Below are 17245 nucleotides of genomic sequence, written 5' to 3' on the forward strand. Positions count from 1 at the left end.
TTTAGCTGGTATCTATATGATTCAACAACTCCTTATATTATATAAAAGCCAACACTCCGATCCTGGTCCCTTACCTGATATATTGACCAAATTACTCACGAATAAATGGAGAGGTTCAGGTACTGAGCTAATTAGAGAAATACTAGAATCCAGAAAGCAGTACATTCTTTTTGTATGTCCCGAACATGTCTCACTGCCCATAAAAGAAAGAACGACGTATTATATGGATAGACAGAACCCCTTACGCGAAGTGCACCCGATAAAAGGTGATGACAATCAGTTTAAACGTGTGTTTGTATACACACCCATATCTAAAATAGAACTATTAGAAATGAAGAAAGTGGTACCCAGTCATGACAAAGACCCAGCGGGTTTCCACCGTGAAATTAAAGACATGTTGCTCATGGGAGAATATACCTATCCCGACATTATGACAATATTGAAGGTATTAATGCCCGCGGGCATTTACGAAAAACTCAAGGAAAAGGATTGGGAGGTGGGAGACCAGAAAATAGATTGGACAGCATTAGAAAACGAAGAAAAAGCTCGAGGTCCAGGTTCAGGGCTTGGCGATAAGACCAAAACACTACCAGGTTTACTAGTACAGGTACTGCCACGTTTATTAACTACGAAAAAGGAAGACTGGGGTGCAATCTCAGCCTGTAAACAAAAGCACGATGAGGACACTAGTGATTTCTATGCCCGATTCGAAAAATGTTTTGGTATAAATAGTGGCATAAAAGCAAGTAGCGAATCGTATCCACATCTATTTGTGACAAAATTAGTTGAAAATTCCTTGCCCCAAGTTAAGAATAGAGTATTGAAATTCGAGAGTACCTGGCAAGGTAACACTCCGTCACAGATGTTACAGATGCTACAGTACCATCACAATAGAATTAGAGAGGAACAAGAACATGAACACAGACGCATGAAAGACACGAAAATGAAAATGCTAGTTTCTCAGACAGTTCCAGCTGACGGTCATAAAAAGGGTATGACACAGTCCAGTGTTGCACCTGGTCCTGTAAAAGGGACATGCAATTATTGTAAACAGCCAGGCCATTATGTACACGATTGTCCAGTTTTAAAACATAATATCGCCACAGGTAATACAAAAGAAAGACCACGGCCACTTAGACAGGATCAGAACCAACAAGGAGCTCCGCAGCATGCACAGGCCATGCCAGCTCTGCAACAATCTATGACAGCTCCGCCACCGCAGCCTATTGCTGCCACACAAACAACGACACGACAAATGTACCAGACCGCACAGTATGACTATCCTGATTATCAACGATACTCATGAAACAGCCTAGAGAGGGAAGTTGACTTACCCCTTATCGAGGTCCCTGTAGATCAAGAAGGACCTTATGTACACAGTGAACTATTAGGCCAAGATAGAAAATTTTTACTTGATACAGGGGCAAGCCGAACAACTATAAAACGTAGTGAAGTTCCAGGGGCACCTCTCTCAGGCTCACAGAATATTTCCCTTGGTTTTTCAGGAAAACCTATCATTAATGAGGTATCACAGCCTCTTCCCCTTACGATTGGTCCCTTGACACGAACTACAGATTTATTGCTTACTAAATCATGTCCAGAAAACTTGTTAGGTATAAAAACATTGAAAGCTCTAGGAGCTATAATATGTTGTTCTCCGGAAGGAGTAAGATTGTTTCTACGTGATTTCAAAGGGCACTATGTGTCCCGAGACATGGATCACCGACTGCAGACTTTACCCACACATTTATGGGCACAAGGCCCTACAGATGTTGGTTGCATGAACATTACACCATATCGAGTCACACTAAAGGCAGGAGTGGTACTACCACGAATGCGACAATACAAGTTACCCCCAGATGCTGTAGTGGCTTTACTGCAAATCATTGACGAGCTCATTGGCCAAGGAGTGGTTGTGGAAACCGACTCCAATGTATGTAATTCCCCGATAATCCCGATTCTTAAACGAACTGATCCAAAAGCCCCGCCAGTATATCGATTGGTTATTGATCTGCGCGAATTAAATAAATGTATTGTACCACAATACCCCGTAGTTCCAGACATTTCTTCATTACTGACAGCCATTGATTCCGAAGCAACATTCTTTACTGTAATTGATCTCAAGAATGCCTTTTTCAGCGTCCCAATAGATCCGGAAAGCCAATACTTGTTCGGATTTAGTTTAAATGGACGAAGCTTTAAATTCACACGCGCACCTCAAGGATTCACAGAAAGCCCCAGCATCTATAGCCAAGCACTGAAACGAGAACTTGACAGTATCCACATGCCAGTCAACACTGCCCTGCTTCAATATGTCGATGATCTGCTGATCACCGCTAGAAGCGAACCTGAATGTGAAAAAGCCTCACTGACGGTTTTACAATTCTTGGCCGAAAAGGGGCACAAGGTGTCCCCTTCTAAGCTGCAATTCTGTGTCCAGCGAGTTGTTTACCTTGGTCACTCGCTGTCCAAGGAGGGAAGGCAGCTTACACCAGATCGCATCCAGTTAATTGCTAACATGCCAATACCCAAGACACAAAAGGAGGTGCGGGCTTTTATAGGCCTCACTTCATATTGTAGGCAGTGGATCCCTCAGTATGCATTTCTAGCAAAACCACTCATTCAGTTGACAACACAGGAGGCAGCCACATCGACTGTCCTCCCTTGGACTCAGGAACATACACAAGCTTTTGAAAGCCTAAAGAAAGCTTTATGTCAAGCACCTGTCTTAGCAACACCATGTTACAATAAACATTTTACACTCTTTGTTACAGAACGCGAAGGTACTGCTTTGGCAGTACTCACACAGGAACAAGCAGGATCACACAAACCATGTGCTTATTTTTCTAGTACACTAGATCCCGTAGCTCAGGCTCTGCCTGCGTGCCTGAAATCAGTGGCAGCGACAGCTTTAGCAATCAGACAAAGCGATGCCATAGTGTTAGGACATCAATTGACAGTACAAGTACCACACGCAGTAGAGGTTCTCTTGAACCGCACACAAACACAACACTTGACTATAGCGAGACTCACCGGTTACGAATTGACATTGTTTCAGCCACACGTAGAAATCAGACGTTGTAGTACATTGAATCCTGCCACACTGTTACCAGTAAACGGAACAGACCCATTAGCGCATGATTGTATTGAAGTTATTACTATCACGACGAAACCCAGACAAGACTTGACAGACGTCCCATTGTCAGACCCAGACCTGACGTTGTATGTAGATGGTTCATGTATGAGAACAAGTACAGGAGAGCTAGTGGCCGCGTATGCAGTCACAACAGACACTGAAGTTGTTGAAACAAATCGTATTAATACCTTGTCAGCTCAAGCAGCAGAGCTCATCGCTCTGACACAAGCCTGTATTCAAGCCACAAATAAGAAAGTCAACATATACACTGATTCACGTTATGCATTCGGAGTTGTAAATGACTTCGGCGTGCTGTGGCGAGAGAGAGGTTATTTAACTTCTCACGGTGCCCACATTCAGCACGGACCCCTCATTCATGCCTTATTAGAAGCAATACATCTACCCGCTGCAATATCAATTATGAAATGTAAAGCTCATACGAAAGTTACTGATATCATCTCCCAAGGCAATGATCTAGCTGACAAAACAGCTAAACAGACTGCTCAAACTCACACATCTGACATGACAAAGACAATAGTTCCGACACCAACACATTGCATGATGGTTAAGGATCCCGCTCTTGACGTAATTGACATACAGACACATGCTACACCAGACGAAATAAAGAAATGGACTGAATTAGGAGGGATCCAAACGGATCAAGGATGGATGACGAAGGAAAAATCTGTATGGTTTCTTCCCGACTCAATGGTCCAAGTTATCATTAATACAATACATAGTCCAGCGCACCTAGGAGAAAAGGCTATGCTAGACAGCATTCAACACATTTGGTTCAACAAACATTTACGAGCAGCAGCTAAACAAAAAGTCCGTACCTGTATGATCTGCTGCCAGTTTAACCCAGGTAAAAGCATTCCCGTAGAACAGGGTGGATTTCAGCCTCCTGATCACCCTTTTGAAGTCCTCCAGATGGATTATATCCAGATGGAACGATGTCGAGGATTCAAATATGTTCTCGTAGTTTGTGCTCTGTCCCGTTGGACAGAAGCATACCCGGTTTCAGATTACACTGCCCCGACTACTGCCAAACAGTTAGTTTGAGAATTCTTCCCACGGTACGGTTTACCACGTGCGGTCTACTCAGATAACGGCCAGCCGTTCTCATCCGAACTAATGAAACACGTTTCACTTTTGTTAGGCTATCAATGGAGATTTCATTGTGTCCGACACCCCGAGGCAGCAGGTCTCGTGGAACGACATAATCAAACTCTGAAAATTAGATTGTCAAAAATATGTAGAGAGAAAGGTGTCGACTGGGTAGTAGCCTTACCAGTTGCACTCTTTTACATGAGAATGGTAGCGCACTCTCGAACAGGGCTATCCCCTTATGAGGTGATCTTCGGTAGACCACCAAATATGTGGGGGACGCCTATACCACGCAAAATAACTGATGTAGACTGTAATATGCTGACAGATTACCTAACTTCCTTGATGTCTGCACTACAATCTTGTCGTTCACAGGTAGCTGCAGCCTTTCCCGACAACACCGAGGTGAAACCCCACGACGTAGTTCCGGGGGACTTGGTGTTAGTGCGGAACTTTGACCGGAAGTCTCAGCTGGATCCTAGGTGGAAATCGCCTCAACTCGTACTGTTAACCACGAGGACAGCCGTGAAGATCGAAGGTCGAAAAGGCTGGATACATTCAAGTCATATCAAGAAATTTCATGGACTACCATCCGATATAGAGACTAAACCCTGTATTTCCTCAAAGACCGACTCAAAGCTCCCCTTGGTTGAGCAAACTAGCTCAGAACTATATAGACTAAAATTGAGGTCCAATCAGTCAGACAATTTGATTGTTTAAGTCCTCTCCAAGGTGAATCGGTTGAATTTGTCTCTGACATGTATCCTCTGGACCGGAATAGAGAAAGAAATAATCAAATCCAGTTGAAAAAACATGCGTACTGTAAATCACTGCGTAGTCATTGCACAGTGACGTTATTAATTCTGTTTTTCTTATGTCTTCTAATAATCGCTGCAAGTATATTGTTGCACATATATTATCCTATTTCTAAACATGTTTATAATGTTACTGCTGAACATTCTTTTAGTGAATTTCCCCCGCATGAGTTGTCATATAGATTTGCGCTGCGCAATAACACTTTTATTAGTATGTTACATCATTCCCATCAGGCTAGCAATGCTACAAATTGTTGGATATGTGGCCGACTCCCTCCCTATCAGAACTATAAGGGAATTCTGCCTCTCTTTCCATATCCGTTCACACACAATGGCTCCTGTGGAGCATGGTTTAGTTTAATTAATTCCCTAGATTCGAATTCCGCAGTTTATCAAGACAACTGGGTTTGGGGAAACCTGAACTTAGTCTTGCTTAAAGTCTGTTACCCTAACAAGGAGGGACTTCCCAAAAGAACAGGAACTGATCTAGAAAATGAAGTATATGGATTAGGTAATTTCACGCTTCATCTCATGATCCTGAATGTCGAATCCGAAGCTGCACCAATTTTGCCCGCTATGTCAGTATTTCCAGTTAAAGGTGAATTGTGTATAAGAAAGAATGGCTCCATACACATGGGCCATAGTAAATGCATCACTGTAATAGAATTCAGTGATCAAGGCAAATCTACATTTAGAGCTTCTCGCCATTCCTACTTCGTATGTGGTCAGACTGCATATATACGTTTGCCTCTAGATTGGGATGGTACCTGCTACATCGGATTCCTTTTGCCACCTGTTTTCCTAGCTCCTCCTGATTATCATAGAAATACTCATTTAGTACACAATAGAGAACGGAGAGATCTCCCAATAGTCGACTACACTGAAACAGCATGGGAAAAATACACAGATTTCAATAAGGGTTTCTTTCCTTATATAGGTACAGTCACTAATAGTAAGCTGATACGTAGATTAACCAGAACCCTTGAAGCAGTAGTAAACGAAACTATTTTCGCCTTAGGCAATTTAACAGAAGAGCAGTCTGCTATGCGGATTGTTGTGCTTCAAAATCGTCTTGTCCTTGACGTCATCCTGGCCGATAGGGGCGGAGCTTGTAGGGTCATCGGATCAAGTTGTTGCATTTTCATACCAGAAAATTCGCCATCTGTGTATAAAGCCATAACTCGCCTTCATAAGATTGTAAGCCAGATACACCAGAATCCAGGCACCTGGACTTGGTCCGGTTGGTTTTGGAGTGTATTATCTACCTTTGGATGGAGGGTCCTATCCTTCCTAGGTATTGGCTTTCTCATACTATTCAGTTGCTGCTTATACCTACAATGTGGGCCAGCGATTTGTGGTCTATGTGCCACCTCGTGTATCCCACATCCAAGTTTTCATTCAAGATTCCGGAAGAAGAAAGAAGAACAAATGATGTTATATGAACAAATCAACGGATTGATGAAGATTGATATCTCTTAAGGGCAAGTAGGGGACAAGGAGGGAATGTGGAAATATGGATTTTTATGATCAGTTATGTCCCCTATCTTGGACCCCAACGGTTTCATGTATAAATCATAAGTACATGTATGTTTCCTCCAGTTCCAGTTATGAAGACGCAAACACATGTGCGTCCACCGTCAACATGTCCTCTTTCAGATCCGCCATGAATGGGCCGGATATTCTATTCCTAAGTATGAAAGGCCACCGGCTTTATATGGTTCACTTATCCCATTTTACAGTCCAGGCGAGTAGGCCCTGATTCTGCCATCAAGCCTTTTTCTGCCTTCTGCCTCTGAAAGCTCCAGTCTGAGCTCGCATCTGTATCCATGAACTTTGTCCTACTCCCTGCGCGGCTAACGGTGCCTGACTCGACCTGTCTGCTTGCCAAAAACTGTATTTCACCTTCAAGATTATCTGCTCTGCTCCGCTCTTCACCCAATGCATTCCTGTCTAGTAGTTTAAGTAAACATTCTTTCAGCTACCGAGCAAAAGGCCCGGCTTCTCTGTCTTTATGCAAGTAATTCATAGCCCTGTTACTATGGAAGATTTCTCCCCTCGCATCTAGTGTAGACACTTAGACGCTTGTACACGCACTAACAGTCAGTATAGTCAGTATAGAATAAGATTCTATCCTAAGAGACCTTTCTTTTTGGATAACACAGTTCTTTAAACATAGGATGTTAGATATGATTTGGGATTAGGTTGACATAACCCCAGACTTCTGTCTCCACATGTAGAGCTAAATGTCAAGTCCCCTTCACCCCCTAGTTGCACGTCAATCACACGTCATGCTGCTGCGCGCGCATCTCTGCCAAGTATTTCTGCTGACATTGCGAAATTCTTCCGTGGAACCACCCATTTATGACATCATATCCAATGACGTTCTTTAAGTTACGCCCAGTTACACCCATTTTAGTTACGCATGTATGTTCTTATCTTTGTTATCAACTGTTACGCCTCCTGCATCTGTTTCACTGTAATGCCTATTGTATAAAAATGATTACTTGTCAATAAAGTTTGTTCTTCACTTCCTGAACCTTCGTGGTGATGGAATATGGAGTCCATCGATTCGAATTGATTTTGGAATAAAGCCCGTTCCGAACCTCTAATACCACGGATTCTGCCTCTTATTTTACTGAGCTATTATTATAGATTTTCCGCATCAAATTAAGTTCCGGTAATTAAATTATTTACCACAACTGAGTGACTGGCTCACCCAAATAGTTAATCCCCCAGAAGCTCTGCCCATTCTACCCCTCTGGGCGGGTTTGTAGAAATTAATATACCCATGTCTATAAATAGGATCAAGGGCCCAGGTTTCCTGAAATATTAAAATGTCCTGGTTGTCCACAAAGTCAGCCCACTCTCCTAGACCTACCTTGCTTTTCAGCCCCGCAATATTCCAGGAAGCTATTTTAAGCGGGGTATTCATACTAGGGCATTGAGAATGTTCGATAGCCTGGAGACTAATACTCGATAACCCTCCACTCTCCAACAAGGAATCCCTGTCTGTAAATATCCTGGTTGGAAATGCGGACTGCCCCTTCCCTTGCACACCCTCAGTTATCGCCGTCACCAACTCCAATGGGCTACCTAAAATTAATCCAACAGGGACAGCTACTTCCCCCCCTAAGGTACCAGTCCCTATGGAGACCGCTTCAGGATTCATCTGCCAACTGTTTTTACCGTGCCTGTAAGAAAGTCAATCTACCCCCTCTAGACCTATAAGGGGCTCGAACCGGTTGGACAAGGGAAGGTGTCGCTCTATCTGGACTACAGGATTTCCCCCCGGGTGTCTTCTCCTATATGGATTGAAAAGTAAGTGGGAAGAGCCACTAGTTGAGCGAGGGTAGAAATAATCAAGACCCAAGGATTGTATATCTCCCTCCCTCCCAAATCTTGGCTCTCTGCAGATAAAATCAACCACCCAAGGGTCCCTAAAATTCACAATGATACAGTCACCCTCTAAGTCCTTTGGACATTGTCCCACCCAATTCACCCTTCTAACACAGAGTATCTCAGTGTTAGAGAAGGGAGGGAGAGTTATTTTCTTATTAAGCCAAAATATTACTTTATTTTTTAGCTCTCTATCTGATTCTTGTTTATCCTCCCCCAATGAAGGGACTCCCACCAGAATGATAGTGTAAGGTGTGGATTCTGGGGGAAGATTAACACAAGGCAAACGCTGCTTGTTTTTCTCCTTCTCCAGCCGAGTATACCCAGTTAGCCCGCTAACTGGAACTGGATCTTGCAGAGCAACCTTTGTTTTAGACACCGCCCCCGCCCCAGTATGCCTAGCCTGTGTGGTTACTATAGTGGCTTTGCCTACATGGGGAATATCCGTACTATGTTGTACTTCTTGGGAATTAGGAATGTCATTTACAACTGGTGTTAAAGCACTTGTTCCATTATCTAGCCCTGTTTTTTGGGGTTCAACAATCAGTACGTTAGGGTTTTCCATTCTTTTAACTAATTTGTTCAGTACGTCTGTGTTTAATGAAACAAGGTTCTCCAACTTGTCTAATTTCAAATTAATCAACCTTGTTCTCTCCACGAGGGGTACGATCAAGGATTTGATTAGGGTTTCCAGTTTACCCAAAAGACCATCAGCAGCACTACTCGTGGGGGTCTGTTGGGCTGGAACTCTTTTGACCAAAGTTGGGTTTGTTGGCTGGGTAGTATCATTAGGGATCAAAGTTTTCCCAGTTTTGTTAGGGATTTTGGGCATTTTAGCAGTTCCACCCTTCTGAGGATCACCCCCTCTTTTCCTTTTGCTTGGTTTGGTATTTACCAGTGAGCCTATTTTTTGGGTTTCTGTAGTGGGTCTATGTGACGGAGAAGGGCTAGAAACTCTACTAAATAGGCTACTAGAAATCATACTGGGTGGAGAATGATTGGGGGTAGAACAATCCGCTGAATTGTCCGCAACCAGAATCGTTGGGCTCGAGCAGGATCGAGATTCCTGGGTAATAAAAGGTTTTGGTAATCTTGAGGGGTCAGGGGAGATCACAGTCCCAATGTGGCCTAAAGATGAGCGTTTCCCTATATTGAGATCTAGGGACAGACGTTTCTCAGTAAGTGCAATCTCTTTCTCTAAAATCACTGTTGCTCGTTTTATAAATTGGTCCATTGTTCCACTGACCACCCCACCCGTGGTTGGCAATTGAGCAATTCTTCCCTTCCCAGAGCGTAATGCCATAACTGGTTGGTGACAGTACTAAAATACAATAAATCGCAAACAATGAACAACTTAAAAAACAGATAAGGGGAATAGCCCAGCCCGGCCTCAAACGACCTCGGACGGCCTCAGACGGTCCCGCCCTTGTCCCGGCTTCTCCCGGGCTTCTCCCGGGCTTCTCCCGGGATGCTCCCGCGCAGCGGTATGATCAGCTTGCTATGAAGGGAGGGAGAGTGGTTAGGGGGCGGGGCAGGCATGCAGGGAGAGCGGACCAGATGGTGTTAATTGGTCATGCAGGGACTCCTGGGAGATGAAGTCCCTGTGAATACGCTCGCAGCCCTGTAGTCAGTTGAACCCTCACCTTTCCCAAACACAGCGCCTCTGCGCCAGTCCCGGTACAAACACAGTCGGCAAGCCCAGACAACAAAGCGTTACCCGCAGAGCGGGTCCGGCGAGCAGTGGACAAATTCACGGGCAGAATCACATCAGTTCTCCAGTACTGCTACACCTCCTTACGATCACCAGCAACTTAGATGAGTGTCCCTCGGTCTCACAGGAAGCGGCAGGTTTTACTCCTTCGTGGTCAGGGGGCGGGGCAGGCATGCAGGGAGAGCGGACCAGATGGTGTTAATTGGTCATGCAGGGACTCCTGGGAGATGAAGTCCCTGTGAATACGCTCACAGCCCTGTAGCCAGTTGAACCCTCACCTTTCCCAAACACAGCGCCTCTGCGCCAGTCCCGGTACAAACACAGTCGGCAAGCCCAGACAACGAAGCGGGACCCGCGGAGCGGGTCCGGCGAGCAGTGGACAAATTCACGGGCAGAAGCACATCAGTTCTCCAGTACTGCTACACCTCCTTACGATCACCAGCAACTTAGATGAGTGTCCCTCGGTCTCACAGGAAGCGGCAGGTTTTACTCCTTCGTGGTCAGGGGGCGGGGCAGGCATGCAGGGAGAGCGGACCAGATGGTGTTAATTGGTCATGCAGGGACTCCTGGGAGATGAAGTCCCTGTGAATACGCTCGCAGCCCTGTAGCCAGTTGAACCCTCACCTTTCCCAAACACAGCGCCTCTGCGCCAGTCCCGGTACAAACACAGTCGGCAAGCCCAGACAACGAAGCGGGACCCGCGGAGCGGGTCCGGCGAGCAGTGGAAAAATTCACGGGCAGAAGCACATCAGTTCTCCAGTACTGCTACACCTCCTTACGATCACCAGCATCTAAGATGAGTGTCTCATGCATGAATGTCTAATGAGTTATAGCCTTTTACAGTACAATGCAGTCATCCGAGATCATTTGCATCACAGAACAGTTAAAACAGCTCTACTGCTGCAGTTATTTAAGCTTCGTTAGGAAATCTCTTCATTTTAAAAAAAATTCCTGTCAGTCTGCACCGTTATTGATATGCGCATCAGTCTGCACCGTTATTGATATGCGCACATGTCTGACAGTATGAAGAATCCTCCAAAAGAAAATCTATGTTTGCCATGTTATGTTATGTTAATTGATGTTTGTTTAGCGCTAATCACCGACAGGTCTCTAAGCGCTTTTGAGAGAGTTGCCAGAGGTCATAAACGGGTGCATGGTCGCACAGTGAGGTAAGTTAAACAGGGTCCAGGGCCTCCCTGAACAGGAACGTTTTGAGCTGTTTGCTGAAGGGGAGGAGTTCCGGTTCCTTGCGCAGGTAATCGGGCAGTTGGTTCCATAGTTGTGGGAGCAAGACGGAAAAGGCTCTGCCCCCTTTGGATGCGCCATTGCATCCTCGGGTGAGCAGGCAGCAGGCCTCAGAGGACAGCAATATGCGGCCCAGAACATAGTTCTTCAGGCGTTCTTTAATGTATGAAGGGGCTTTGCCATAGATTGTTCTAAGGGCAATGCAGAGACCCTTAAATTTTGCTCTTTGCTTGATGGGTAGCCAGTGCAATTTGCACAGCAGAGCGGAGGCATGGGACAGTCTTGGCAGCCTAAAGATCAACCTGGCTGTGTCTTTCAGTACCATCTGTAGTTTATTAATACGTTTTTGCGGATGTATAAGGCATTGCCGTAGTCTAGTCTGGAGACAATTGTGGCCGATAAAATCATTTGTTGCGAGGCAGTTGAAAGGAGGGGGACAAGTTTCCGTAGCTGTCTCATAAGCCCTATGCAGGTTCCGACCACTGTGGTGACTTGGTTGGCCATGGAGAGCTCTGAGTCAATCTTTATGCCGAGGCTTTTCACAGCATGTGATGGTGTAGGGGTGGCACTCAACTCCTGTGGCCAGAAACGGTCTCTCCAGGGGTTGCGTTCTGTGGGGATGACAAAGTCTTTCGTTTTATCAGGGTTGATTTTTTGTGAGTTGGCAGTCATCCAATTCACTGTGAATCTAAGGATGTTTTGCGCCACCTCCTGGGCATAGGTGGAATTATAAATCCGGAGGATGAGCTGGGTGTCATCCGCATAGTTGAAAACACGGCAGTCCATGTGGGCTAGGGCTGTCACCAGAGGCTGTAAGTAGATGTTGAAGAGGAGCGGGAACAATGCGGAGCCTTGAGAGACACTGCAGGTGAGGGTGCCTCTGTCTGATACCCGCTCCCCTAACTGGATCCTCTGGGACCGCTCTCACAGGAAGGATTCCAACCACTGGTGTGCTGGCCCATGAATGCCCAGGTCCGTTATTCGATCCAGCAGCCGAGTGTGGTTGATCGAACGCCGCTGATAGGTCTAATAAAATCAGGGCGCTCTATTTTTTATTGTTGCCCATAATTCTGAGGTCATCAAGAACAGATAACATCACCAGTTCCGTGCTGTGATGGGCTCTAAACCCAGCTTGTCGCGTCTTGAGTAGTTGGTGTTCCTCCAGGAAGGATGAAAGTGTCTTGAGAACGTGTTGTTCTTACCACTTTCGCCAAGAAGGGGAGCTGGAAGATGGGACTATAGTTCTTGAGACTAGCGGCATCTGCTCCAGGTTTCTTTTGCAGGGGGGTGACTCTGGCCTCCTTCAGGTTGGAAGGTAGGTGGCCAGTCTCCAAGGAGTTGTTCAGTAAAGCAAGAAGCTGCTTTTCCAGCCTGGATAAAGCCATTCGGAAAATTTTCGGAGGGCAGGGGTCTGCAGGAGAGCCCGACTTAATGCGATTCATCAGTCGTGTCAGTGACGTAGCATCCAGTTTAGGGAAGGTGATAAGTTGCTTGCAGGAAAGAGGGGGAGTGGAATCTGGACTAGGGAGCTTTGGTGGATGGGGGTATTGGACAGCAGCTAATTAGTGCCTGGTCCGACCATGCACAGGGACTGATGGCTATTAGACAGGCCCATGGTTGCGAGGTCCAGATAAGATCCAGGATGTGCCCTTTTGAATCGATGAGTAGAGCCATCCACCAATTGGTGGAGTCCCATTGCGCACATTCCTGTCTCAAACTGGCTAGCGAGCGACTCTTTCAGAGCTTATCCCATTAATAGTTGAAGTCGCCAGCCACTAGAAGTCATTTGTACCCTGAACAGAAGTCAGTAATAATTTCCGCAAGAAGATCGTTAAAGCTGGGGGTTGACCATGGGGGGCGGTATGCAACCAGAAGTAGAAGGCAGGATGATTTAAATGAGATTTTGACCCCTAATATGTCTGCATTCTCAATGCTCTCTGCCACTATTTTGGTGACCATTATCCGCCTATTAAAGAGAATGACCACTCCCCGCGTCTTTTCTTGTCTGTAATGCTAGAAAGAGTCAAAGTTCCCCAGCAGTGCAGCAATGATATCTGGGACTGAAGTGTCACCCAAACAGGTTTATCTGCAAAAATGAGTAAAAATGGAACACTCGAAGCCTTAAGAAAAGGATAGCTCAGGCACTTACCCCGCCATGATGGCTCCTACATCTGCAATGAACCACTCTGGGGAGTTAAAGCCCAGAATCCCAACACCATGGAACCGCTCCAGGCCAAGCTGTACATGTAAAAGAAAGAGAGGAAGAACAAGTAAATACTATCTAGCTGCCGCGACACATAGCACCGGTCACACTGAGCATAAGTAGACCTTACCATTAGTCACAGAGTGTAGGAAAGTGCACCTTTTTGAATGGTTACCGCCTAACTTTTTGCTAGATACCTGATGCAAACTTAGCTTTGTGTTCCCTGGGTCACTGCTAACTAGGTTCCCAGGAACAGTGTCCTTTCCCAAAACTGTACCTTTGTCTCCACTATTGGCACACCTCTGGGCCACCTGTAGGTCTCTTGAAAAATGTACCCCTAGTACCAAGGTCTTATTGGTCTTAGAGGGTCTCTGAGTGCTGCAGCATGTATTATGCCACCTTCCAAGACCCCTCACCTGAACACCCACACATTGGCACTACAGGCCGAGTGTTTTGGTGCAGACTACACTGAAGAGTCAACACGGCACCCCTCCCTGGGTGCCATGCCCCCCAAGACTGAGTATGGCAGGGTTAAGTCATCCCTTGAGCAGCCCTTACAGCCCTAAAGGCATGCTGCGCCATACCACCGGTGAAGGCATAAGTGCATAAGCACTATGCCCCTATACTGTCTGTGCCATTCACAGGCATGTAAGTGCAGTGAAGCCATTTTGAGTAAAGGAGCAGGGAGTTTGTCATTAGGAACTCCACAGCCCCTGGATGGCTCCACTGAAAACTGGGAAGTTGGTACCAAACTTCTCAGCACATTAAACCCACACTGATGCCAGTGTGGGATTGAATGTAAAATGTACTCAGAAGGCATCTTAGAGATGCCTCCTGAAAAGCGACCAGCCCTGGTGTGGTTTCTGACTGGCTACAAGCCATCTGCCACCACCAGACAAGTTTCTGGACCCCTGGGTAGAGAGCCTCCACTCTCTGAATACAGAAACAACGGCCATCCTGGGCAGAGGTGTCATTCCTCCTCCCCCAGTATGGGCAGCATCCACCAAGGGGAAGCTTGAACTGCCTGTTGCCTTTGTTAGCTTCCCCTAGCCTTTTGCTGCTATCAGCAACTGGTTCCCACCGATTCTGACCTCCACTTTGGACGGGAGAATCGGAGAGAAAAACTAGTCAGGAAGGGAGGTGTACCAACCTTTGCCAACCCCACCTATCAGGTGGGGGAGGCGAAATGAAGCACACATCTCAGCCTCTCCCAATTCTTGAAGATGAGGGGACTCGCCTAATTAGAAGGAGTCCTATGCTCCCTCCCACTGGAGGGTGGCATAAAAGGGGGTGTCGGCACTCCAGGGAAGGGACCCATTGGTCCTGACCTACACACCCCTGTAACACACTGAAAATCTAATATTTAGGGGCACTTCTGAACCTTGCCGCATCAGATTCGATAGCCTAAGAAGAAGAAGGACCGAAGAGCTATGCAGCAGTGGAGAAGAAGATGATGACTGACTTAGCACCAGCCCTACTGGCCCATCTCCTCCTCCAGCAACGCTGCTTCCAGAAATCAGCATGGCCTGCAGCCAGCAACCTCAAGAACCCCAGAGCACCTGTGCTGTCTCCCACAAAGACTCCAGTCTCCTGTGGAAACCGGATTTGTCCAGCAAAGAATCCAACCCCAGTCTCTGGATCCAGGTGGATCTGTTTCACTTCTCCACTCTGCACCCGACACCCACAGCCCGAGTTACAGTGAACCACTTACCCTGAGACATCTCCCTGGCAATCCTGACCTCGTCTGCACCAGTGGCTGACCTCTCCATGACCCCTTCTCGACGCCTGCAGCCTCTGTTTGAAGAGTTCCCCTAACCGGGACCGGACGAAGCTAAGGCAACCCAACACTAAAAGGCACCCCTGCATTCTCTGCCCGGACTTTAGGGAGCCCAGCTAACAGTGCCCAGGTGCCCCCCCAGCTATCCAACTCACCTGTACAGCCGGTGGTCACCTTTGTCTAGCCTCCTTGTCCAAGCCTGCAGCATTTCTTCCCAACCGATGTTCTCAATTGGTTTCCATTAGGAGCCCGATGCCTACTTTGCACCCTGCACCCCGCAGACCGAGTGACGCTGGAGGTACACTGCTGTTGCCTACTTGAGTCCCCCTTTGTGCTTACCTTTGATCCTGGTCCCTGAACCCTGAAACTGTAGGTACCTACCTGCAACAGGTGATCTTCCGAGTGTCTCTGGCTCCATAGCCTTGCTTTCGGCCCAACCTCTCTTTTGACCACTGCACCCAGGCGCCCCTGTGCCGCTGAGGGTGCACTCTCATTACCTGCCTGACCACTGCCCTGTGTAAGTGCAACTAGACCGAGACTGAACTACAAAACCGCTTACTTGCCTGCAAACTTAACACTTTGTGTTTTCCCCTAGCTTTGTATGGTGGGTTTTCTCTGAAAAATGTTGTAAGTGATGACCCTGTCCTGTACTACAACACTTAGAGGCATATTTACAAGCCCCTATCACCACAGGAACGTCACTTTTTCATGTTCCTGTGACAATAGGGGTTTCGCCTTATTTACAAGGTGACGTTAAGTTAACGTGGCTTAACGCCGCCTTGTAAATAAGGCCCCCTTTCATGCTACACGTAGCTTGAAAGGGGTGGACAATGGGTGTTAAGGTGAGCTTTTCACCACAACACCCATTGTTTTTAACGCTGCCCTCTATTTACAAGGGTGGCGTAAGTAGGAGGCAGCCCACATAGAAACTGAAAATCGCTATGAATTATTGTTTTTATGCAGGAAGTTGTCCCTTCATGCACAAAAACAATCATTAAAAAAAATGACAATTTGCAACTTTTATGTGTGCTGCACAATGCAGCACACATAGGAGATACAAATCGCCATTCTGGATTGTTTATGTGCAGAAAGGCACACATTTCTGCACATAAACAATTATCCCCTCAACGCACTCACCCTTGCACTATCGTGCAAGAGTGCCTGTGTTGGCGCTAGGCTAGTTAATTCAGCAGCAGAGCTAGGGAAAACGCAGGGGTGCGCCGTATCTTTGTAAATATGACTCATTCCTGTGTTTTCAGAATGGCAGAGCGTGGCGTCAGTATTTTGTGCCTAACGCCACACTCCGCCATTCCCTTGTAAATCTGCCCGCAGTGTCTTTAAATAAGTTAACCTGCTTACTGATGTACTGTAATGTCTAAACTGTGTTATTAGTTTGTTTTTCCCTAAGCTAGAAAAGTAACTAAAAAGTAATCTAAAGTAATAACAAGTATTCTAAAGAGCTTACAAGCAACCCATTTTCTCTAATGCAAAATAACTTGCATGCTTCTACAAAACCAGTACACACCATACCTTGAAGTGTATTATAGTATTGAAAGTATCACTTACCTGCTACTAAGTAAATCTTGGTTCTAGAAATACAATTTAAAAAAACAACTTTTTATACAAGAAATTGGTCTGGATTCAGTCTGCTGAGTCTGTGACATCATTTCTTGCCTGAGTGTATATAACAAATGCTTAACACTGCTCTCTGATAAGCCTGACTTCTCAACTACCGCAAAAGAGAGTAAGGTATCGTCTACTTTAGCCTCTGTTATACCTCTGGGGATCCACTGGACTCTATGCACACTTAACCTTACTTTGTTATACAGAGCCAGCTTTCGCCACAGAGTCTAGA

The 17245-nt window shown here is 46.1% G+C and overlaps 1 protein-coding gene across 3 annotated transcripts in view; it reads right to left on the bottom strand.

The window, feature by feature from the left end:
* The window catches only part of LOC146863668 (long-chain-fatty-acid--CoA ligase ACSBG2-like), a 212304-nt gene that overhangs the window by 150693 nt on the left and 44366 nt on the right, over positions 1 to 17245 (bottom strand). For all 3 annotated transcript variants that reach the window (XM_085627767.1, XM_085627766.1, XM_085627765.1), the window contains exon 3: positions 13560 to 13648. In XM_085627767.1, coding sequence (XP_085483893.1) covers positions 13560 to 13648 — 89 coding nt within the window. The remainder of the gene's footprint in view (positions 1 to 13559; positions 13649 to 17245) is intronic.

Source organism: Triturus cristatus, chromosome 2_1, assembly GCF_964204655.1.
Source record: "Triturus cristatus chromosome 2_1, aTriCri1.1, whole genome shotgun sequence".
Lineage (NCBI taxonomy): Eukaryota > Metazoa > Chordata > Amphibia > Caudata > Salamandridae > Triturus > Triturus cristatus.